This window comes from Pteropus alecto, unplaced genomic scaffold (assembly GCF_000325575.1).
Source record: "Pteropus alecto unplaced genomic scaffold, ASM32557v1 scaffold105, whole genome shotgun sequence".
In the NCBI taxonomy this organism is placed as follows: domain Eukaryota; kingdom Metazoa; phylum Chordata; class Mammalia; order Chiroptera; family Pteropodidae; genus Pteropus; species Pteropus alecto.
The window spans coordinates 5,756,716-5,779,350 of record NW_006436294.1 but is presented as its reverse complement, the minus strand read 5'-3'; the positions used below and the strand labels follow the sequence as shown (position 1 = coordinate 5,779,350).

At 57.3% G+C, this 22,635-nt stretch overlaps 1 protein-coding gene across 2 annotated transcripts in view; it reads left to right on the top strand.

Annotated features, from left to right (window-relative positions):
- The window catches only part of AGO2 (argonaute 2, RISC catalytic component), a 53,024-nt gene extending 38,146 nt beyond the window's left edge, over positions 1–14,878 (top strand). Inside the window, exons 12-19 of one of the 2 annotated variants that reach the window (XM_006912939.3) lie at positions 408–592; positions 1,853–2,012; positions 4,771–4,861; positions 6,779–6,973; positions 8,781–8,915; positions 12,428–12,529; positions 13,421–13,620; positions 13,879–14,878. In XM_006912939.3, coding sequence (XP_006913001.2) covers positions 408–592; positions 1,853–2,012; positions 4,771–4,861; positions 6,779–6,973; positions 8,781–8,915; positions 12,428–12,529; positions 13,421–13,620; positions 13,879–13,987 — 1,177 coding nt within the window. In that variant the 3' untranslated portion in view covers positions 13,988–14,878. Of the gene's footprint in view, positions 1–407; positions 593–1,852; positions 2,013–4,770; positions 4,862–6,778; positions 6,974–8,780; positions 8,916–12,129; positions 12,203–12,427; positions 12,530–13,420; positions 13,621–13,878 lie in introns of those variants that run through there. The other variant, XR_001516994.2, reaches the window with a different exon arrangement.
- The last annotated feature ends 7,757 nt before the right edge of the window (positions 14,879–22,635 follow it).

Below are 22,635 nucleotides of genomic sequence, written 5' to 3'. Positions count from 1 at the left end.
GGCATTCACGGAGCGACTGCGCCGGGTGTGTCTGGACAGACCTCAGGGCGGCCCGGCCTGCCCAGTGGGCGGCAGTGGCTCCGTGCGTGGCTTTAGGTCGCGTCGCTCTGCACTGGGGGTGTCACGGCTGCTGAGCCAACACGGGTGCAGTTGGCAGTCTCTGCTCTGTCGTGGCACAGTGTCCACCAGTGTCTTTCCAGTAACCTACATGTACGCTTTGCACACGTAACCTTTTCTGTGAGTTGACGTGTTGACGCGGCTTTGTCCAGGACTTAAATTTAGACTGTGCTCGATGAAATCGGTTCCGGGTTGGTTCTGTTAACGCTGTGCCCACTGCTGAGGACCGCTGGCCGGGCTCACTTCGTGGCCCCCCCAGTGCACTCAGGGTCACGAACCTGCTCTTCCAGGTCCTTCACAGAGCAGCTCAGAAAGATCTCGCGAGACGCCGGGATGCCCATCCAGGGCCAGCCGTGCTTCTGCAAATACGCACAGGGCGCGGACAGCGTGGAGCCCATGTTCAGGCACCTGAAGAACACGTACGCCGGCCTCCAGCTGGTGGTGGTCATCCTGCCGGGCAAGACCCCTGTTTACGGTAGGCCTCTGGCCGGGCCGCCGGCCCTCGGAAGCTGCTGTTGCCTCCGTGCGTGGTCCCTGTGGCCTGGCCCCCTTCGCTTTGCCACACTGAGGCAGTGCCCCTTCCTGGCCCACCCATGCGCTAGGAACACCAGGGCGGCTTCTGATCATGGCCGAGCAGATGCTCAGGCCGCCCGTGCAGTCCTGTCTAAGGCCGCCGTTCCTGGAGGCCAGCGTGGCTGTGGTTGTCCACCGCCCGGCACGGGTGTTGGCTGGGTGCGGACAGTCGTCCGGCATACACGGGGCCGTCACCAGCTCTTGCTATGACCTGATCTTCCACGTGTGATCACTGGGCGCAGCTCAGAATTCTCTGGAAGTTCACTAGAGCCCTTTCTGCCGGGGCATTCAGCTCGGGTTTACCAGGCCCCGGGCTGGTGTTCGGGCTGTCCCCAGGCCGGCGGGGGTGCCATGCAGACAGGTGGCTGTGGCACAGGCGGTGTGTGCTGCTCGAGGTCTGCTGAAGGCCGGGGCTCCTGATGGGGCGGGCTCTGGGGACGGGGCCCTGTGGGGCGTGGGCGCCGTGGGCAAAGCCAGACTTGGCCGGGTGGGTCCCCGGACATGGAGACAAGTGCTCCCCCAGCCACTTATGGATCCAGAAGCGAAGGAACGAGGATGTCATCAGGCCTCTCCTATCACTCCCCCGGGAGCCACCCGTCCCCAGGCCTGCCCAGGGAGCAGGTGCCAGTTGCCTCATGGAAGAGCCAGAAATAGAGAGTGTGGGCCCAGCTCGCTCTTTGATGTCGGGCCGGCCGTGGCCGAGGGCGTGCGGGGTTCCAGTGTGTTTATTTTTAACTCCTCGAGCACTCGCTCTTGGCGGCGGGCACTGTGGCGGGAGGTGGTGTTCTTCGCCAGGAGTGCCAGGCCCTGGGTCCCGGCCGGGCTCGCCCGCACCGCCTGCCGTCCAGATTGGCCCCTGAAATGGTCCTCACTCCTTCATGACGAGTGGGCCACGCCCGCCCGGCCTCCGGCCTGAGTGGGGTGAGGCTTCCGCAGGCCGGCAGATGGGCCAGCGCAGACCCGCCTCTCCCCGCCTGCCAGGCACCGTCTTGCTTGGGCTCGGCTACCGGCAGGGCGGGCAGAAAGGCCCAGCGCGGCGGCTGTGGGCGCTCGTGTGCGTTCGATCGCGTCTGCAGTTTCCGCCGGGGCGGGCGGGGTGCGAGGGCCAGCTCGGGGGCGTGCCAGCGAGGACTGTCCCACATGCGCCTTGTGTGCTCCACAGCCGAGGTCAAGCGCGTGGGGGACACGGTGCTGGGGATGGCCACGCAGTGTGTGCAGATGAAGAACGTGCAGCGGACCACGCCGCAGACGCTGTCCAACCTCTGCTTGAAGATCAACGTCAAGCTGGGGGGCGTGAACAACATCCTGCTGCCCCAGGGGAGGTAAGGCCGCCCCTCCCGCCTTGCGTGCCGCGCTCACCGTGTGATTCCGTGGGGCGACGCCGTTCCCTGGGGAGGGTCCACTGAACTTATTAGGAGACAGTGTGGTCAAGCGGAAAGGACTTGAATGCGGTCTGATAGCCGTGACCTCGGGTTCTGGTCCTGCTGGGAGGGGTCATCAGACGCGCCCCGTCCCGGGGGTGAACAGGACCTGTCGAGGGCAGGTGGTCGCCGGAGACACCTGCGCTCAGTCGGCAGGTTGTGCGTGCGCCGAGCGCCCCTGTGGGCCTGGAGTTGGGGCCACAGCGGTGACTCCCTCGGGCAGGAGGCGGCCACCGAAGGTTCGTGAGTGCAGTGCGCTCCAGGTGCAGCGGAGCCACAGGCCTCTGTTATCCCCAGGATGTCTGGTGGCAGGAGTGTGGGCGCCCGGAAATGAGGGTGTTTGAGTCGGAGACGCAGGGCTGGCTGACGGGTTGAGTTGTGCTGTGAGCGGAAGAGGAGAACTCGGGGTGTGTCCGGGGCCCCCTGTTCCTGGGCTTGTGGGGAGAGGAGCCAGCCCCTTGGGTAAGGGGGCCCAGGGGATGCATGGTGGCCTCCGTCGGCCCTCAAGGGAAAACAGGAGGTCGGCGTTGGGGTTGTAGGTTTAGGGGTCCATGGCGCAGAGGTGGTATTTAAAGCCACGAGGTTGGCGAGGCTCGTCGGGGGAGGGTATAGACAGGAGGGAAATCCCAGCCCTCCTCCCCAGGGAGTCTGGGGTTAAAAGGTTGTGGGGTGAGGAGCCAGCAATGGAGCCTGGGAAGAAGGGAGAGAGGGGTGGGTCTTGGATCCCAGAGGTGGCGTGTTCTGTGTCACATGGTGCTGCTGGGCCCAGTCTGATGAGGTCTGAGGCTGGACCACGGACAACACGGACGTCGCTGGTGACCTTGCACAGAGGAGTCTGGTTGCCATGGCAGCGTGGAGCCTGGTTGGAGGCTGAGCACTGGGAGGCAGTGAGTGGTTCAGCTAATTCCGGGAGCGTTGCCACGAGGTGCTCCCCAGGCCACTGAGATGAGGAGGCGGAGGGAGGAGAGCAGCGTCCACGGGCGGGGGCCGTGTGGCCTGTTGGGGGCCGACTGGTGGGCGGGGCCGTGTGGCCTGTTGGGGACCGTGTGGCCTGTCGCGAGCCATGTGGTGTGCGGGGGCGTGTGGCCTGTCGGGGGCCATGTGGCGGGCAGGGGCGTGTAGCCTGTTGGGGGCCATGTGGTGGGCGGGGGCCATGTGGCCTGTTGGAGGCCATGTCTGTGCCTGTGTGTGGAATGAGGCAGAGGTGGGAGGAGGCAGCGGCAGGTGGGCGCTATGGGGTCGGGGGCTCAGCACGGGCGCTGTGGGCGGGAGGTGTGGCGCCCGCAGCCCTCGTCACTGCTCTCACCGTCGGCGGACAGTGAGGACGGAGCGGGCGCCTGAAGGGTGAGGAGAGGGGTTGGCAGGACCCGTCAAGAGCCTCCCGAACTCACGGTCAGGGATGTGAGGCTGGGCGGTCAGCACGGTTGTGGGCCGTGTCTCCGCCCAGCCCGTGCCCCTCTGCGGAGACAGGATGGTGACAGTAACACATGGAGTGTCCAGTGCCTGTGAGTGCCACGCTTGGGAAGCGGGGAGCAGGCAGCCTTACGATGCCTCCCGGGGAGCCCCGGAGCCACCAGACATGGGTGGAACCGTGCTGGGGAGGGGACGCTGACATGATGGGAACACACCGCACCCCTCCCCACCTCACCTCGGGCCGGGGCGTTCCTACACGAGTGTGGGGGGCGGCGGCGCATGAGGCCCTGTCGAGTTGGAGTCTCGCTGAGCTGCATTCCCCACACACCCGTCTCCTGCCCCAGTCAGCAAACACACCATGCTGCTGGCCGCTGGCCGGGGTGACAGTGACACCAGCCACTCCCAGTGTGCGTGGGGCGCCTGGCCCTCGGAAAGCAGTGACGTGCGTGAGTGCGTTCAGTCCTCAGGACAGGAAGCGTTACCGTCCCCACTTCTGGGCAGGAAAGCAGTGACGTGCGTGAGTGCGTTCAGTCCTCGGGACGACCCCGAGGACAGGAAGCGTTACCGTCCCCACTTCTGGGCGAGGAGAGCAGTGCACAGAGTGAGCTCCAGAAGGCACAGCCACATGTGCAGCGACCTGCGCGCTGTCTGCAGCCCGGCCACGCTGCCTTCGCAGGAAAGCCACGGCTGGAGGACAGTCAGCCTTTAAAAGATGGCGGGGCGGGGAGCTCAGAGCAGTGCTTCTCAGCCGGGGTGGCTCTGCCCCCCCGGGAACGTGTGGCAACGTCTAGAGGCATTTGGGGTGCAGCTGCGTCTAGTGGATAGAGAGCAGGGATGCTGACGCACAGGACGGTCCCACCCCCAAAGAATGGTCCAGCCCCGCGCACCAGCGAGGCACCCTGGACTGGTGTGGTTGCAAGTCCAGGATTGACTGACACACTGTGGACTTTATTTATTCTTATATAATTATTTTGGAAATTTCTAGTATGTGCAAAGGTCGCACCCTCACCTCCCGGACGCTGGTCAGCAGGCGGCAGTGCCTGAGCAGTCTGGTTTACCCCACGCCCCCTGCGCCGCCCCCCCGACTGGGTTCTCGTGTCATTCACCTGTAAGGTTTTCTGTGTGTGTGGGACTCTGAACACAAATAACCACGGTACCCTCGTCACACGTAACGATGGCACCGGGACCGTCAGGGGCCCGGCAGTGTCCGAGCCCTGGCCTCTGACGCTCCCGCTTCCCCCCGCAGGCCTCCCGTGTTCCAGCAGCCCGTCATCTTCCTGGGGGCCGACGTCACTCACCCACCCGCCGGGGACGGGAAGAAGCCCTCCATCGCTGCCGTGAGTGTCAGCGCCTTCTGCCGGGTTCCCCTCGGCGACGTCCATCCCCGAGCTGCTTGTGGGAGGGGACGCGGTCCCACTCGGCTGGATGCCTGGAGCTTCCAGACTTCCTTAGTGCAGCTGGCGAAATCAGAGTCTCATGGAACGTAGCTATGCGGGGGGCACTGCAGGTGGATGAGGACGTCTCAGGACAGCGAGAGTCAGCACTGTCCAAGGCCCAACCCGACCTGTCAGCACACGAGGGCCCCCGTGAGGGGCCGTCATCCTGTGACCGGCCACCTGCCATCCTGGCGACACCTGACGGGTCGGCAGCCCCCCGGGGAAGGGGCCTCCATGGGTTACAAAATGCCAAACGTAAACGGCCAGACAGACCGGAGTTAAAGGTCGTCTCTCCTTTTCCATCCGCTTTCAGTCCCCTAGAAGTGACGCATTAGCTGGGTCACCCGCTTCAGCCGCAGCCCCTCCCCTCGCTCTGACCTGGAGGGTGCCGTCCAGGAGGGGTGCGGCGGCCTTGGTCTCGCAGGTGCTCACAGCGCCGAACACCCGGCCGCCCATCCGCTCCCCTCGGGCTGGGCCTCGCCTCCGCACGCGGGCGGCTGTTCCGGGGAGGGCGGCGTGGTGGTGGCCGTGGCCTTTTGTTCACGAGGATGAGGCAGGCGCGTTGTCCGAGTGCTGTGGATTTAAACGTGAGTGCAGAGCACGGGCTCTGCCGCCACAAAGTCCTCTTCCGTGGGACACCCCAGTGCTCTGCAGCCAAGGCCGAGTGGTGGGAAGGAGGCCAGGTACGGGGTTGCACGTCACCATCGTCCCCAGTGGGGACTGCTGTCGTGTATCGTCATTGGTCGGGAGCCACCTGGGGGGCTCGTGCGTCCTGCAGGCTGATGAATAACGCTGGCACTTTCTGCTACAAGTCGGGCACCGAGCCGGGCGCGTCACCACGTAGGCTGCTTATCTGACGAGGTCAGCGTTCGTTCCCCCACTTAGCACGGAGTTCAGAGGCCGAGCTCCGTGCCCGGGAGGAGCAGCGGAGAATACGCTCTAGGCGCCCGAGGTCAGGGTGGGTTCACAGCGGCGTCCTGCCCGTGCTGCAGGGTGGCAGGGGCGGCCACGCCCGTGGGGTCCTCGTGTGCTGCTTCCCTCCACGTAGCAGCTCTTTCTAGAGCAGCCACAGACACGTACATGTCCCCAAAGGGTCTCAGGTGAGGAGCTGGAGGCACACGCGTGGGCAGGGCCACCGCCCGGCAGCCCACTGCTCCCCGAGGCGCTTCAGATCCTGAGACGGCCTGCAGCCTCCGGGGTTCCCCTCGGCGACGTCCATCCCCACAGCACCCGCTCTGCACCTGTTACTCGGGCGGCGACTCAGACAACCCCCGCCCCCGGCCACGGCACGTTTGCTTCGCTCGGTGCCTTCGGCCCTTTCCTTATCTGATGTGGGAGGCCAGCACAGGACAGCCTGGTGCCGCAGTGGCTCTTGCTATCTGTTCCATCAGCTCCCTCTGGACAGGGGCTCACAGGCCAGTGTGCCTTTGGGGGGCCCTGCCACTCCCAGGGGTCAGAGTCTTGGGGGGCGTGCGTTGGTGTGTGAGTGGCTTCTTTGAGAAAGCAGTATGCTTTGTAAAGACCGGGGAGGGTGTCCCCAGGTGGCTTCCTTGGGCGGATGTAACAGCCACGTCTGCTCTCACAGGGGAGGGTGCGGAATAGTCGCCTGTCTTCCGCTGGGTGCCTTGGGCAAGTGTTCGTTCTTCGGAAGGTGTGCGAACGCTGTGCCACGTACTGGAGAGTGTAGAGGTGGCACCGGCATCTGACAGGTCGCTGTCGCTTTGCCGCGGCGTGAAGCTCGGGGTGGAGACGCGCCTGCCCGGGGCGCCCCGGGCCGGCTCCCGGCAGCTCTGACACGCACCCGGCCCCGCCCCACAGGTCGTGGGCAGCATGGACGCCCACCCCAACCGCTACTGCGCCACCGTGCGGGTCCAGCAGCACCGCCAGGAGATCATCCAGGACCTGGCCGCCATGGTGCGCGAGCTCCTCATCCAGTTCTACAAGTCCACGCGCTTCAAGCCCACCCGCATCATCTTCTACCGCGACGGGGTCTCCGAGGGGCAGTTCCAGCAGGTGGGCGACGCTGGCTGTCCCTCTGTCCCCGCGTGTCCCCCATTCACGCGGTCTTCCCGCGGAGCAGCCTCTGGGTTCTCCAGCGGGAGGGGCGGTGCAGTGGGCGATCTGTCCCCGTGTTCCTCTGGTCCAGGGGCGGGGGGTGGGCCGGGCAGGGGCTGGCGCTTTTGGGTCCCGGTGCCCAGCTGGCGGTGCCGGGGCAGGCTGGAGCACGGGGTGCTGCTGGTGGGCTGCAGCGCTGTGGGGCAGGCTGGACGTGGAGGGCGCAGAGGCAGGTGGGACCACGGGGGGTCCGGGGAGGCTGTGGGAGCCTCTTCTGAAGCAATGTCAGCAGGACCCCCAGCACTGTTTGGCTGCGGAGGGAGGGTGGCATGAGGGTCACAGCTTTGGGCAGCTGTCTGGGAGGCAGCGGCGCCACCACAGACACGGAGAGCAGAGCGCCCGTGGGCAGCAGTGACCCGTCCCAGCCTGGGTCTCGGGAGGTTCATTCTCTCCGAGTCTCCACGTGGCTGGGGACACACTCCATGTGCCGAACACACATTCCACATCCTGAACATACGCTTCGCTGGCAGACGCTAGCGGAGGCTGGGGTGGGGTGTGGGGCCCGTATCTGAGGCTGCAGGAGACCCACCAGCAGGAGGGCACCCCGAGGGCTTCCCGGTGTGTTTGGGGCCCCGGGCTGCCCGGTACACAGGCTGGTGCCGCCCGACAAGGCACGATGCGATTGCCTTCCTGGTCCAGAGCAGAAGCAGCAGCTGGTCCCACTGTCCTGCGGTTGGCGAGGACGATAGAATAGACGCTCCCTGACCACTGGTTCCCGTGCCGTCCCTGGCGGGTCCAACGTCCAGCGGCCACCAGCCTATCTTGAGCGCGCTTCTTGTATTAAACCTGGGCTCCCTGTGGCTGGAAGCGTTCTGAGCTCCCAGCCCTGTCTCCCTCTGTCACAGTCACTGCTTCTAGAGAGGAGGGTTTGTGCCTTTCTGTCTGTCACTCATGAACATGCCCAGTGTCTTACAGGAGCACCCAACTGGGGTTTCTGAACCCAGAACCCCTGACGTGTTTTTGAGATGTCATAATGCAGTATTTAATGAGGACAGTTAAAATCTCAGGTGCATGGTCCCTGTAATCAGCCTCGTCACACGCCATGGGTCACCTGCCCTTCTGTCTCTGATGGCAGATGGGGGGATGAGATGGTGTCGTCACCACCCTTGTACCCTAACTCCCGGGGGCTTACATGCCACGTGCTTGCTCTTCACGTGACTTTAGTCTTCACACCAAATTCGTGAAGTAGCATGTCCCCATTTTAAAAGTGAAAAGCAGGATCGGCAAGGGTACGCGGCCACCCGAAAGCCACATGGCTCCTTAGTGGTGGACTTAGGATGTGAACTCAGCTCCGACTCCTAAGCCGGTGTTTTTTCTACTAGATCCTCTCCGTCCTGACACAAAAAAACAAGTTGTTGAATCAGTGTGTTCCCATTTGTGTCTTCCATGGTCCCTCCTTGCTACCGTGTGTGTATGGCAGGTGCCACTTATTGAGCACTTAGGACATTCGGATTCTGTGCTAATCATTTTGATGTATCATCTCATTTAAAGCATTTAGCACGAAACCTGGGTATCATTCACTCCATCGTATAAATGAGGAGAAATAGGCCCAGAAAGGCAAAGGCACCCAGCTGACAGCGGGCCGGCGGAACTAGACCTACCTACCGATATTCGTCAAGTGGTAGATGTTATTCGGGGGTTTATTTTCAGGTAGCCGGAGCCCGTAAAAACCTAACAGCCTCAGGCGTGCCTCTCTTGCCCCCAGGTTCTCCACCACGAGTTACTGGCCATCCGGGAGGCGTGCATCAAGCTAGAGAAGGATTACCAGCCGGGCATCACCTTCATCGTGGTCCAGAAGAGGCATCACACGCGGCTGTTCTGCACGGACAAGAATGAGCGGGTGCGTCTCCTCGGCCAAGCCACACTCTGCGTTCCTGTGGCTGCCGCTGCCCCAGGTCCTAGGGAGACCCTGTCCGCAGAGGGGCTTCGTGGGGACGCAGCCTCAGGCACTGGAGAAGGGCCGTGAGACTGTAGAGAGGTTTGGACCTGTAAATCCCACAGCTCTGGGACAGGACCAGGGGGTGTATGTCATTCATCCGACACAGAAATGACCAGAGAGGTGGCCCTGAAAGAGAACCGGTCAGCAGCCGCGGCGATGGGTGGCGGTCACGAAGGGTGCAGGAGGACGGTGTGGACTCGGGAGGCGGGGGCCAGAAGGTGGTCCCGGGGGCGCAGTCAGGGGTCTGGGGAGAAGGTAGAAGATGGCGAGTGTCACGGGCGGCCAGGTCCCCCCATGTGTCTCCTGAGTGTTCCAGAATGAAAATAGTGAGCGGGAGAGAGAAGCGAGTTTTGGGGGTGTAACTGCTGGGAGTTCTCCACAGGGAGGCGAGGCGGGCGTCCTCGCGTTAAAGCTGCTTCTGCGTTCCCAGCCGGTGAAGACAGACCACACTGTTTTAAAGCTGCAAAGCCTCGAGGCAGCCTGCTTCAGAAAAGAGAGCCTCCCAGGAGGAGGGACCTCAGAGGATGAGCAGCCCTGGGAGTGGTCACAGCAGGGCCAGAAGCCAGTGGGTTCATATCCACACGGTGCCAAAGGCAGGCATGACACAGCATCCGCTGCCACCGCCGTGGTGACACAGCACAGGAAATGCTTATTGTCTAAATGGAGGACGGAATGCAGCCTGAGAGCTAGTGTGAGAAAGAGGAGTGCTTCGTCACACTCCTAGGGATGATTCACCGAGGAGGTATTACAACTAGGGGCTTGGATGTACCTCACTCCATGACCTAAAAATATGTGACGAGAAAAAGAACAGCAAAGCAAAAACTGACAGGATTCCCAGGGACAGTGACAGACCAGACCTTCTCTCCAGCGGTGCATTTTAACACACCGCTGTCAGACGCCGAGACAGGCACGTTGGTCAAAACCGAACGTTGGAAGCGCGGGGGGAAACCTTTTAACAAGCCACGTCTAGTAGGTAGATGGAATCTTGCCTGTAACAGCTGAGTTCCCGTGGAAGGCTTTCGGAAATATGTCTCGTACCAGGTGACAAAGGAGGTCTCAGGGGACTTGTAAACCTCCGGGTCGTGCAAAGTACTGTTTTTGATCATTATACGATTAAATTTTAAATCAACGGCAGAAAAAAACGTTTAAGAAAGCTTGAAATTTTAAATTCACTCTCAAGTAGCACGTGCATTAAACACGTAGAGAGAATAAAAATGATAAAATAATTAGAACTGAACAAAAACAAGACAATTTCGTATCAAACTCTAGGCAGCATGGCTAAGGCAGTGCTTGGGGATGAGTGTCTAGGCTCAGAGACTTTTATTATGAAACAAGAAGGCCCATGGAGTAAGCCCGAAGGTGCCGAGAGGACGGAGCTTAGAGGTGTCGTCGGGTCAGCGCCAGCAGAGCCTAGGCGCTGGGCTTCTTGGGCCCCCTGCGTCCGCCTCAGCGTGCAAAGCTCCCTTGCCAGGAGGCCGGGAGGCCAGCGGGCTCAGCGTCGGCTTATTCCTGCAGCCCGTTTCTCTCCTCAAATAGCAAACACTGAAGCGGGAAATGAAGAGGCGCCAGAACGGATTAACACGAGCAAAGCCCGCTTCTAGGTAAACCTAGCAAGACCCAAGGAAGAGAAAAGTTTATCGCAACGTTTGGAGCAAAATCGGAACTGTAACTGCAGAAGAAATGTTATATTATTTAAATCATCGTAGGATCTTGACAGCTTTCTGTCGGTACATTAGACAACTTAGAAGAAACCGATAGAGTTTTGTGTAGAATTATACAAATTATCAGAAACAGCTAAGGAGGATAATTCAGTCATCATTCATAAAAGCATGAGGCCCAGAGAGTTTTACGGGCAAACTTTACCAAACTTTTGAGAATAGATCATCTTAAAATGAGGCAGAGAATTGGAAAGAGGGGGGCTACTTAGCCTGATTTATGAAGCTGGTCCAGAGATTTTTAGAGGCAAGTTTTACCCAACCTTCAAAGAATAATCTTATACAAATCATTTCAGACAGGAGGGGATTGGGGAGAAACTCGTGTAATGAGGTTGGCCTGATGATACCAAGTGTTGGCAGGGATGTGGGCGCTGAGCCGTGGTCAGGAGCACAGACAGGGTCTGGAGCAGACAGCCCAGCTCCACCTGGCCCCTGGGCATGAGGGCCGCCAGCCTCCCTGCCTCCCAGGACCTCCTTCCCGAGGACGTAGAGAGGGTTAACACAAGAAACAGTTCGCATGGTCCTTGGCCATGGTGATGCGATGTTATGAAGAAACCTCATGACTGATGGGAGTACAGACCGATGACCAACTGGGAACCCAGTTCCGCAGTTCTGGAGGTGACCGTGGAGCGACCCAGTCGCCTGCATGTCCCGTAGCAAACAGCCCACCTGTCTCCTACCAGGAGCAAAGGTTGTGACGCATTTGTATGTCGCCTTCTCTGTGGCAATGAAATCAAGAGATTCCGTCTATCAAGTGAACATTTCTCAAAATTATAACATTGAGCAAAAACAGCGAGTAGCAGAACATATGACACATGTGCAATTTTAAAACCCTGCTGAGTAGCACAGTAGACGCCAATGGAGACCCCAATACGTAGCAAAAGTAAGCGTGGGAATAATAAAGTCTAAACTTGAGACAGCAGCTTGGGAGGGATGCAAAGGGGGACATTATTTTCAAATGTTACACTTTTTAAAATCTCAACGTGTACAAAAGTTTGGCAGGAAGTAAACAAATACACGTGGGGGTGCGAAGGGGCTGCGTGGGGTTCGTGTCTTTTGTGCGTATATTTGAAATGTCACACAATTAAAAAGTGGGCGGCTTGGTGACCAGCCGGGGTTTGGTCCTCGAGTGGGGGGTTGTTGCTGCGGTGGCAGTAGCCGGATCTTCGGCCACGTCGCCCCAGAGTTCAGCAGCGGACGTACTTTGGAGGCCCTGCACCCCCCTCAGCTCCTGGGGTCTCTGTAGGCGGTGGCACCAGCAAAGTGCCAAAGACCCTGGTGGCCTTCAGGGCTGCCCGGCTCCTCTTAAATGTGCGTGTGTGTGCACAGACGGCCCGTCGTGTGTCCGTCATTCGTGGCCCTAGGTTGCCTGCTGCTGACACTTTGCATCTTGGCCTCAGCGTTAACGCAGACCCTTCGGTGAAAGGAAGACGCTGCATCTCCCCCCGGGACCTGTGTGAGACGTGGTGAAAGGTGACCCCCCCCAGATAGAACAGGAACCGATTTACTTTCGGTTGTCAGTATTTGCTAAGTTTTATCGCTACTAGAGCACGAAGCAACGTACTGGCCAATTTAAAGACTTCGAAAGCGGGCAGCCTGTGGTGGGGACAGGCCGGCCCCGATGGCGCGGAGGGCGGGGCTTCTCGCTCGCTCCGTCGGTTGTCCTGACGTGTCTAATGGGCTCCTATGTTGCCGAAGGTTGGGAAAAGTGGAAACATTCCAGCAGGCACAACCGTGGACACGAAGATCACCCACCCCACCGAGTTTGACTTCTACCTGTGCAGTCACGCTGGCATCCAGGTAAGGACGGAGGGGCCCCTTTGGACTGAATCTTGATGTCGCCGTGACCTCGTGTATACATCCAGCACACACATGAAGAGCACGACCCTCGTGCCAGGTGCTCTAGTGGGCACTGGGGACGCAGTGGTGAGCAGCTCTCATGGGGCTCCCGCCCATCCCGAGGGAAGTCGGGTGCTTGACCAGTGGACAGAGGCTCAGGACGGCCAGTGTTGGGGACGAAGGACCCACTGGGCTGCCATGCTGGGGGGCCTGGGTTAGAGTTGATGAGGTCCAGGCGGAAGGAGCAGTGAGTGTGAAGTCCAGGAGCACTGGTGGGGGACAAGGGCGACATGGGGCTCAGCGAGCCAGACGAGCGCTCAGAGGTGACGGAACCACCGCCCCGGAAGGCCAGCGTCCTGGATTCAGCCCCGTGTCCCTCTCCACCCACATTCACTGTCGCCCTGTGGCTCGTCATCACCCAGAGGCTTTCCTGGTCTCTGCTGGTGAAGAGGCCCACAGCTGGCCAGCACGGAAGTGCCACGGCCAGCCACACCCATAGTCAGAGCTGGGCCACCAGGACCTGCGAAGCTGTGCCCCTTGGGAACATCTAACATAAACAAATGGCACTGTCTTCGACGCAGTGATTTTTATAGTGTTTCGTCTTGTCCTACGAGTTTTCTATACGTAAATAAATGTGTGTAAAGTCTTACATTTTACACAGGGGGTGATGAAACACACAGTCCGATGCTTCTCTATAAGCGCACGTGGTGACGTTAGTATCTGTTCGTCATTCATTCCTTCCGCTGCATTCTTTGCAAAGAGTTTACGTGCCCAGTGTGTCTGCAGCGCTGTCTCACAGCACCTCCTGCGGCGAGTTCCAGTCTTCTCTCTGACCCTCTGATCTGCTCCTAGGGGACAAGCAGGCCTTCCCACTATCACGTGCTTTGGGATGACAACCGTTTCTCTTCCGACGAGCTGCAGATTCTCACCTACCAGCTGTGTCACACCTACGTGCGCTGTACGCGCTCTGTGTCCATCCCGGCACCAGCATACTACGCTCACCTGGTGGCCTTCCGGGCCAGGTACCACCTGGTGGATAAGGAGCATGACAGGTGAGTGGCAGGCCTTTCCGGGCTGGAGGGTGGCGGCAAAGGGGGCATTTCTGAAACAGGCTTTGGCAGCTGCTTTTTTCGGAGTGGAAGACGGTGGGGTCCCAGTGGCTGCCGCCGACTGACCCAGACGCCAGCCCCTTCGCTGCCCCTTGTCAGCTGTGTCCCCACATGTCCGGTGCACGGTCCTGACGTAGCTGTCGGGGCGCTGCTGCGTGCTGCGTTAAAGGCTGCTCCCTCCGTGTCTCCCTGTCCCCACAGTGCTGAAGGAAGCCATACCTCCGGGCAGAGTAACGGACGAGACCACCAGGCGCTGGCCAAGGCGGTCCAGGTCCATCAGGACACGCTGCGCACCATGTACTTTGCTTGACGCGTTGTCATGTTTACGATTGTGTGCCGAGTTGGATTCACATGAGACCAGCTACACTCAGACCAACAGACGCCCAGCCCTTCTGTGACAGCCAGCATCGAACATGAGACGTCATCGATTTTAGCAGAGCCTCTGTTTTCCAGAATGCCTTCCGTCCCAGATTTCAAACTCGGATTCTGAACTGCAGACCTGTATGAGACCCCATTGCCGCAGGAAATATGGTTTGCCAAAATCTATAAGCTGCTTATTAAAATAGAGTCCCGTGTTTCCTAAAAAATCTCCTAAAAGCAGTCTATGAACTCAGGGCTTTAAAACATTTTTAATTTATTTGGTCATTCAATGTACTTGTTTGTAACACATGATTCTGTATGAAATTGATGGGCTCAAACTAGCTGTGGACGTTCTCTGAGAGAGAGCAACACAAACACGACTGCGGTTTTAAAGCCTTGACCATTCTGATGTTGTCACTAGAGCTGATGGGAAAGCTATGCGAGCGTGCTCCTGACTTGGCTTACACAAGCTCTTCAGGACCCGAGGGCAGGTGGCGCCCACAGGTGTCCCATTCTGCCACTGCCTGCCTTTCCCTCAGCCTGAAGTAAGGAGCAGTGGCAGAAGGTGGTCCACGTGCGTTTACAGCATTTCTAGGTCCAGAGAGATTGGCAGACAAGTGCCATTTTAATAAAAATTTATTTAAAAAAAAAAAAAAAAAGAAAAAAGACGATATGCCGACAGTCTAATCATAAGATTTGTCCTATAGGACTGTGACATTTATTTTCCAAAGTTTCTAAAGAATACGGGTCTGTGGTGATAAATACAGTACAATCCTTTTTCACTGTTATGTCTTTGATGTAAGAGAAAAAAATATATACCTGGTTTGCAGTATTAATGTGATAGGTAGATGCCGTTTTCATTTTATTGACTCTGGGGTGCTTCATGTGATCGTCCGGCCTATCGAGAGTGTCCGGAGCCTGGAGACGGAACCGCCTCTTGAGGCTCTCAGCGCTTAAGTACAAGAGTATGCAACTGACTTACTGTGACAGCCGCCCGCCTCCCCCGCGTGTAGCTCGTGTCGCCTGTACCTTCGGGAGGACCGGCGCGCTCACGGCGGTCGCCCGCCCCCCTCCCTGCCTCCTCAGCCCCGTGCGTTGCTCGGCCGATTAAGCACAAGTGGAACGCGTGTGCCCCTCCGGCCCTGGGAGCCACGCCCTCCTGTCACCTCGTGGGTGGTGGTGTTGGCGCGCGCCCCGGGATCAGTGCCCGGCGACGGTGGCCCTCTGTGTGGGGCGCGAGGCCAGCAGGCAGCGCCCGAGCCCTGCCTCAGGAGGATGGCGGACCGAAGCCGGCAGGAGAGGCGGCCGCTTCTGCTCGGGTGTGTGTCCTGGGCCGGACGTGGGTTTGCCAATCCAGAAACCATTGCACTAAGAGCGATGCCACGGGCGACTTGGGAAGGGTGACAACCGACAACTCTGTTTGTGCTAAATGGGCCTTTTGTTCTCGTAGGCAGTTTTATGAGAATCAAGTCCACGTTCATTGTAGAGATTCAGGGAAGGACGCGAACCTTCCCCAGTGCTGCTTTGTGCTCTGTAGGTTTCCGGTCCCTGCTGACTGCCCTCCCTCCCTGGCCTGCCGTTTACCTCTGCGCTGTTGGGGATGAGGGTCCCCACCCCCGACGGGGGCGCCTCGTGCTACATGAGTGCCCACCTCTTGTCCGCCGGCTCCGAAGGGTGGGAGGGGGCCGGGAGCCGCAGGGGGAGCCCTGCCGGACACGTGGCCCGGGTTTTGGTGGCGATGGCAAAGGGATGAGTATTGTTTGTGAAGCTGTCTACTCAGAGTGGTGTGCGCGTGCGTAAGCGTGGGTGTCCTGTGTGCATGTAGGTGTCTTATTAATGGCATTAGTCTCTTTTTGCTGTATCTTTTTTTTTTGTCTTTTTGAATGACAGAAGCCTCTGCTCTAAGAAATGTTGCAGTTCCCTGTCGTTTTGTTGGCAAGTGGCACTTCCCCCTATTTTCAGAAGGACACCAGTACACTCTTGGCTTAGATTACCAGGAGCATTCGAGCCAAGGAGGGAATCTTCACTTTCAAATTCTTCAGTTAGGTCAGTTTTCAGCCATCTTTAGGGTCGTCTAGAGCCGCATGTCTCAGGGTGTGTTCCCGCCACCCGCGGGGGGACCTCGGTGGGGGCAGTGGCGGAGCTTGGTAAAATGCCTACTCCCGGGCCTCGCCGCCGGCTCCCGGATCCGGTTGTCCGGGGCCGCCTGGGGTCTCCGGGCCCCTGAGCTGGAGCTCTCTGAAAAGGGACGGCTGTCCCCCGAGCACAAAGGGACATGTTCTCTAAGCTAAAACCTAGTAGAGGACACAAGCTGGCAGGAAATTAGACCTACGTTGTTTTGTTGTTTTTTTTTAAATTATTTTGAAGGAAAAGTTTTCTTTTCAGTGGGCCAAAGTACTCTGAGAAGGGCGTCTTTGACAGCCCGGTGCTTGTTTTATGAAACTTGTCATTCTAAAAGCATTTCTTTCCGGACCAGCCGTCTCCAGCTGGGCTGGCCACACACCTTTGGTCCTGTCCGTTGATTGAGAATTCAGATGGCTGTAGGTATGATCTCTCAGGTAAATAATTGTCCCAAATTTCTACCAGTCCCCCCATTGTTAGGATGATTGAGTTCTGAGACAGCGTGGATTAGTCCAAGCCCCGTGCGTTTGGAAGCCGAAAGGGGCCTGGGCGGTCATCTGGCTGGGCTGGCCCCGTGGGGCCACCGTGTCACCGCGTGCCGGCTGGCTTTGCCCCGCCCTGCTCTTAGGGGAGGTGTGCCTTGCTTCGAGCAGACCGAACGGGCACATGATGGCGTAGAAACGGCGACTCGTTTCAAAGGAAAACTGAGAATTCTCTCATCTCCTTAAAAGACATCTCCCGATGAGATCCTCATACCGGAGCTTCTCCTGGCGCATCTTAAAACACTCTAAGGAAAGCTAACATATTCTCATCCCTTCGCTGCCGCCTAGTACATGGGGGACGCTGTCACCCTGAAGAAACAGGGCCAGCTGTCAAGTCGCCATTCTGTGAGGAGCCCTTTGGGGTCTCCCCGCTGTCTCGGACTCACAGCTCCATCCCTGGGGCCAGGCAGACCTTGTAACCCCGGGCGCGCCACACTGTTAGGGGTCGCTGGGCTCGGGCAGGGGTCTTCACACAGACTCGCTTCCTACATGTCAGGGCTGCCTCTTCCTTTCGAGATGATGTTGCTTCTCGTTGGTCTCACACCCCCGCGAATGAGTGAATGAATGTGCTCTAGACGGTCCCGGGCCCCACGGGGGGACGCCCTGCTGGAGACGGCATGACATCCGCGCTCCTCGAGGCTGGCCGCGATCACTGCCATTCCCGATGCTTATCTCCCTGGTCATCGAGCGCAGGTCAGAAGAGACGATTTAAGTTCAGTTCCCAGTGGGATTGGGAGGAGGGTTATTGATGTTATAGTATATGTTATTTTTATTGTTGTTAAATGCAAATGTTGCTATTTATTTTTTTCTTTCTGCTCTGGTTTGATTTGGCCGATGTAGATATTCCAGTGCACGTGGTACCTGATGGATACGATAGAAATTATTTCCCCCAACTTTTTATAAATCACCTAATGTTTACCTTCAAGTTTGCCGGATGCTTTATTTTTTTGAAAGTCACAAATGTAATTTTTCTGGATGAATTGTTTTTCTTACGTACGCAGCAGTGTAGTTTTACATTGATCTGCGGGGTGATTTAAATTTTATTTTTGCAAGGCAGTTTTTTCAGTCAAATTATATATTTGATACAATATATTAAGGGTGGACCCGCCAAGCGTCGTGCAGTCCTAGGAAGGCCTGTGGGGCTGGGCCAGCTTCTCTCGGTCACCCGACGTCACGGACGCAACTCGGCTTGTTCCCAGAGCTGTCAGGATCTGGGGGTCGTCCTTCAACGGGACTTGGAGCTGTCGGACAGTTAAAAGGATTTCCACGGGCATTTACTACAGCTGAGGCAGTTCCGTTAGGAGGGCCTGTAGAAGTTGACATAACCCAGACAGTGGACAATCCCCGTGGCCCAGACAAGCCATAGACATTTCCCTGTGACCTCTGACTCATCTCTCACGCTCACGAGAAAAGGAATGTACAGTAAGGCGCGACCTCCTCGGCGTTCGTGCCCCTCATTGCAGAATGCATCTGTCTCATTTACGGTGTCAGCCCCGCCCGGAGTAACCAAGGACCGCCCTCTGGCTGCCGAGCCAGCAGTTTCGGCTGCTGTGACGTTTCTCAGTGCAGACACCGTGCACGTGTGACTTTGTCCTGGGGTTGTCCGTGTTACACACACATGCTCTTTTTTGGTAAGGAAAATTTTCAACTCAGAATGATTGCACTGATTTTGACAACATCCTTTTTTATTATGTCCAACTTCGCATCTGCTGTACTTGTTTGAAATGATTGTAAATAGATGTAGCTTAGCAGAGGTGACATGGACACGACACGTTGTTTTCGTGACGATGCCACGTTTTTCAGTATTATGTGTTAGAGTTGTGTGGACTTATCCTGTTCTTTAGCCTAGTGTCTGTTAACCGTTCATGAAGGACAAATTAGCCTCGTTTTCTTGTTTTTCGGAAAGGAAGTTAGCATCTCTCGAGAGGGGGCTCTCTCCTTGAGGTCTGCAGATTTACGTGGAAGAGGATTAGTTGTAAATGCTTTGAACACTCTTGTGGTCTGTTTAATCCCTGGTTCGCCATGACTCCCGAAAGCATTTTCTCCCAGTTCCGTCCAGCATTCGACAGGTCGGACGGGAAGCGTCTGAGTGGCCGGTGTTCACAGGGGCCGAGGGCCTCCCTGGTCAGCCATCGTTTTAAAGCCGCGAGGTCACCGTTGCGTCAGAACGGTCATCTGCGGCTTAACCCACAGATGCTAGAGAGACCTGAAACCCCACGCTGTTCCTTTACGTCCTGTGATTTTTCTGCTCGATTAGCCGTGTTCGCTCCAGCCCGGTGTGTGATTCTGTTTGGGGTCAGGCAGCACAGTAAGACCCACGGAGGAGCTCCTAAACCCAGCCCCGTCACCAGGGTGCTCGTGCATGTCACGTGGATGCGGTCACAGTGCCCTCACCTAACGCTTTTCTGGATATGTTTTGCCATGTTATTGTCTAAAGTGAATGTAAAAATCACTACAGAAGGTGGTTTCTAAATACCTTTTAGTTTAAAAAAAGTAACCGCAGATAAAGGCTACCTCTGAATTCTCGGTCGATTCATGTTTGCTCTTAAGCGTAGCTGTCCACACTGAAAGCAGCCAAAATGTTGCCCGAATAAACTGAATTGTGAACATCTCTCTGTTCGGTTCTGGCTTGAAAATTTGTGTGCCATACTGTGACCCGTGGGCAGTCCCCTCCTCCCCCTGAGGTGTCGGTGGTGGCCCGGGGCCCACTCACAGCCTCCCAGCTCTGAGAGTCCAGGGTTCTGAGTGGCCAGTGGGCGTGAAATGGGGGCTTTTCCGCGCTGTCCTCGTGGGCTGGCAGGAGCGTCTCGTGCGGGCGTGTGTGGCGGGACCTCAAGGCGACCTGCCATCTTGGCTTCTTCCGGCCCCGTTCACTAAGAAAGCACTTTTTTCCCCGCTTTACTTATGAATGAGTGCAAATGGCTCCCTCTGCTCTGTCCTCCCTTTTCGTTCACGCCGTGAGGTCACCGAGGTGTTGGACACCCGCTCTCACACAAACCCTACTTCCTCAGTTGCCTCCTGGCTTTGGAAAACAATGCAGGCACAGTCACCCTTCGGCTTGGGAACCTGGGGTTACCATCCCCCCCACCACCCCCTGACGTGACACTCATCTAATGTCTAAAAGCAAAACTGTCCAAGGCCCTCGTTTGAAAGGACGCTGAGCCACAGCAGCGTTGCTGCGCAGGGGCCACCCGCGCCTGGGCCAGGCTCCCGCGATGCCAGCTGGCAGGAAGTCTGCCCCGGGGGCCAGTCAGGACTGTGAGTGCCCCCTCCCAGCCCATTAACTGCTGTCAGAGCTGCCCTCTGCCCGCACACTGCTGTGGGCCGGCCGTCACCCTCTGCCGCCCGCGTGTCTGTTCTGTAGGTTCCTTACGTTTCTTCATCCCCAGGAGCTTAGCATTTGCTCCGAAATGCCTCCCTTGGTTTGCTCGTGAATTCCGGAGGGCCAGCGGGCGGTTTTGTGATGACAGTGTCTGGTGTGCAGGTGGCTCTGCTCTCCTGCTGGACACTCACCAGACACCGACTTTGGCCTGGAGACGTTCCAAGTACATCATCACGTGCAAGTAATTGCCTTGAACCCTGTTGTTTTGAGTTTTGATGCTTTTCATGCTACATGGCATGCTTTAATTCTAAAAGAGCTAAGTGTCCTTTGAGGTCTTTCTCAGAATGTTCTGGAATTCTGCGATCACACTGTCCACCCCAAGAAGCATGGACGTTTAGGGTGGGTGCCCGCATGTCTGCTGGCCTGCTTCTGGGACCACCGGGGTCCTCTGGGTTGGCCTCGTTTTCAGCCAGAGCCCCACACAGAGTCTTTCGGGGGACACTGCACAGCAGCCCCCTGCCTGGTGCAGTAACATGAGCTGTTGAACTCAGACCTGCCCTTCAGCCTTTTGTGCCCTAGTCTCCTGAACCCCGAGGTGGGCCTCCCCCCGTCTGCGTGCATGAAAGATGATTCGGAAACGAGAAAACTGAAAGTCGCTGGTGCTTTTGTCAACCCTTTTCTATGTCCCCGGCCTGGCGGGTGAGATCTTTAAAAGCCTTCGGTGGTATGACCAGAGGGGTGAGTCCCCACCTCGCCCCGTCCCCTTTCCGGGGGGTGGAGAAGGCCGAACTATCTCTTCTTTCCATCCTCCTTGGCTTCAGGTCGTGCAGAGTTAAAGCTGCACCACCAAATCTTAACTCCTCCCCCCAGGGGTCTCCAGGAACGAGATGCTGAGGCCGGCCTCGTTCAGTACCTCCTCAGTCTTCACGGGCCTTCAGACCATGCGTCGACCCCAGGAGCAGCCCACACCACCGGGCCAGGGGCTGCAGTGCGGACTGCCTGCTCGGCCGCTTGGCGCCACTGGACAGAGCTAGGTGCGCGTGTGGGGGACCCAGGGCTCCTTGGAACTCTGGAGGTGGTGGCAGAAGTCCTGGGGGGCGGGAGAGGGCAGGGCCCTCAATCCAAGAAGCAGGTGGCGCCCAGGCCGTGCCTGGTCTCCATCAGTACCAGACCCAGTGTTCTGGAAGCCCCAGTCTCAGCCTCTGTGCCTTTCAAGTCTGGTCCTCAGTGTCCTTTGAGAGCATGTCGGGGCCGCGTTTTTATCGGGAAGTAAGCCTGCTCCATGTACCATCCCACACGTCACTCATCGCCCTTCTGCCTTTGACGCTCCCTTTGCTCCTCAGCTCCTGATGTTGTAAACTGTGATGCCCGTGCATACCGTCTCGGGTCAGAAGGCGCTAAGTTCCAGTTGCATGATTCTTCCTGTGCCCTGACCAAGGCCACACCTGCGGGGATGCCAGGAAGTGGGCACAAGGCCCGCGTCTAGACAGACCAAACCATAAGCAAAACCTGGTGGTTTCGGTCCCATAGTCACTCGACAAGGCTATTCGGTGTAACGGAACTAGATTTTTCAATAAAGGAATTGGAACTGTGTCTTACGCCTGAGGAACGGCACGCGCTCGGTGTAACGGAACTAGATTTTTCAATAAAGGAATCGGAACTGTGTCTCTGCGGCACGCGCGTGTGTCGTCCTCAGGCGTAAGGTGCTCTTCAGTCCCCGTCTGTGCTCTGCTTTCGCTGGTGTTGCTGTTCTGTGGCATCCGGGAACGCGCTGGCTTCCGCGTGGGTGTCACCTCGGGGCGTGCGCATAGGACTCCAGTTCTGACACATCTGACACGCAACGTGTAGGTCTAACTTTTTCAAGCCAGGTACTGAGCACTTTTCTTGGCCGATGGTCTAATGGAAAACCACCCTTCCCCGTCCAGGGCTGGTTTTATTGGTTTTCAGCAGAGGAACGAACGCAATGTTATTTATTTCACACGTGTACAGAAAAGCCCTCTTGGTGGCTCCTGTGGGCCTGCCCTCACCCCAAACCCTCTGTCGTGAGCGGAATGGCCTTTCCCTCAGCAGAGGCGCTGGCTGCAGGGGTGACGGGACATTCAGTTTGGGTTCCTCGTCTAAGCCAAATAAAACACACCTGACTAAAATCCTGGAAGTACATAGTTTAGCACTAAATTGAAATTCAAGTCCTGAGTTTGATAGTGGATTTTAATGTAGTTGTTGAAGGTATGATCTCATGTGTTATAACTGTAGAGCAAGTGAGTTTTTACTTTTTAGAAAGTTTTCAGAGAATAATTGTAAGTTTCTGTGCAGCAAAGTGGCTAATTACTCATTAAATATGAGAAAAGAATGTAGTGTCTATATCCAGATTTTTCTTACCTCTGGTACACTTCAGATTACTTACCTACCATGTATTGAGGGGTTCGAACCCTGAGTTTTATCAACTTTTCTAGTTTTATTTTATTTTTATAAAATAATTGAAAAAGAACCAAAAATGAATTCAAAAGTTCCGTAGGTAGGTCTTGCCCCTTCTTAATTTCCCACCCCTCCCAGAAAACGTTTTAGAAGACATTTTGAATCAAAGTGTATTACGAGCATTTGAAGTTTACTCTT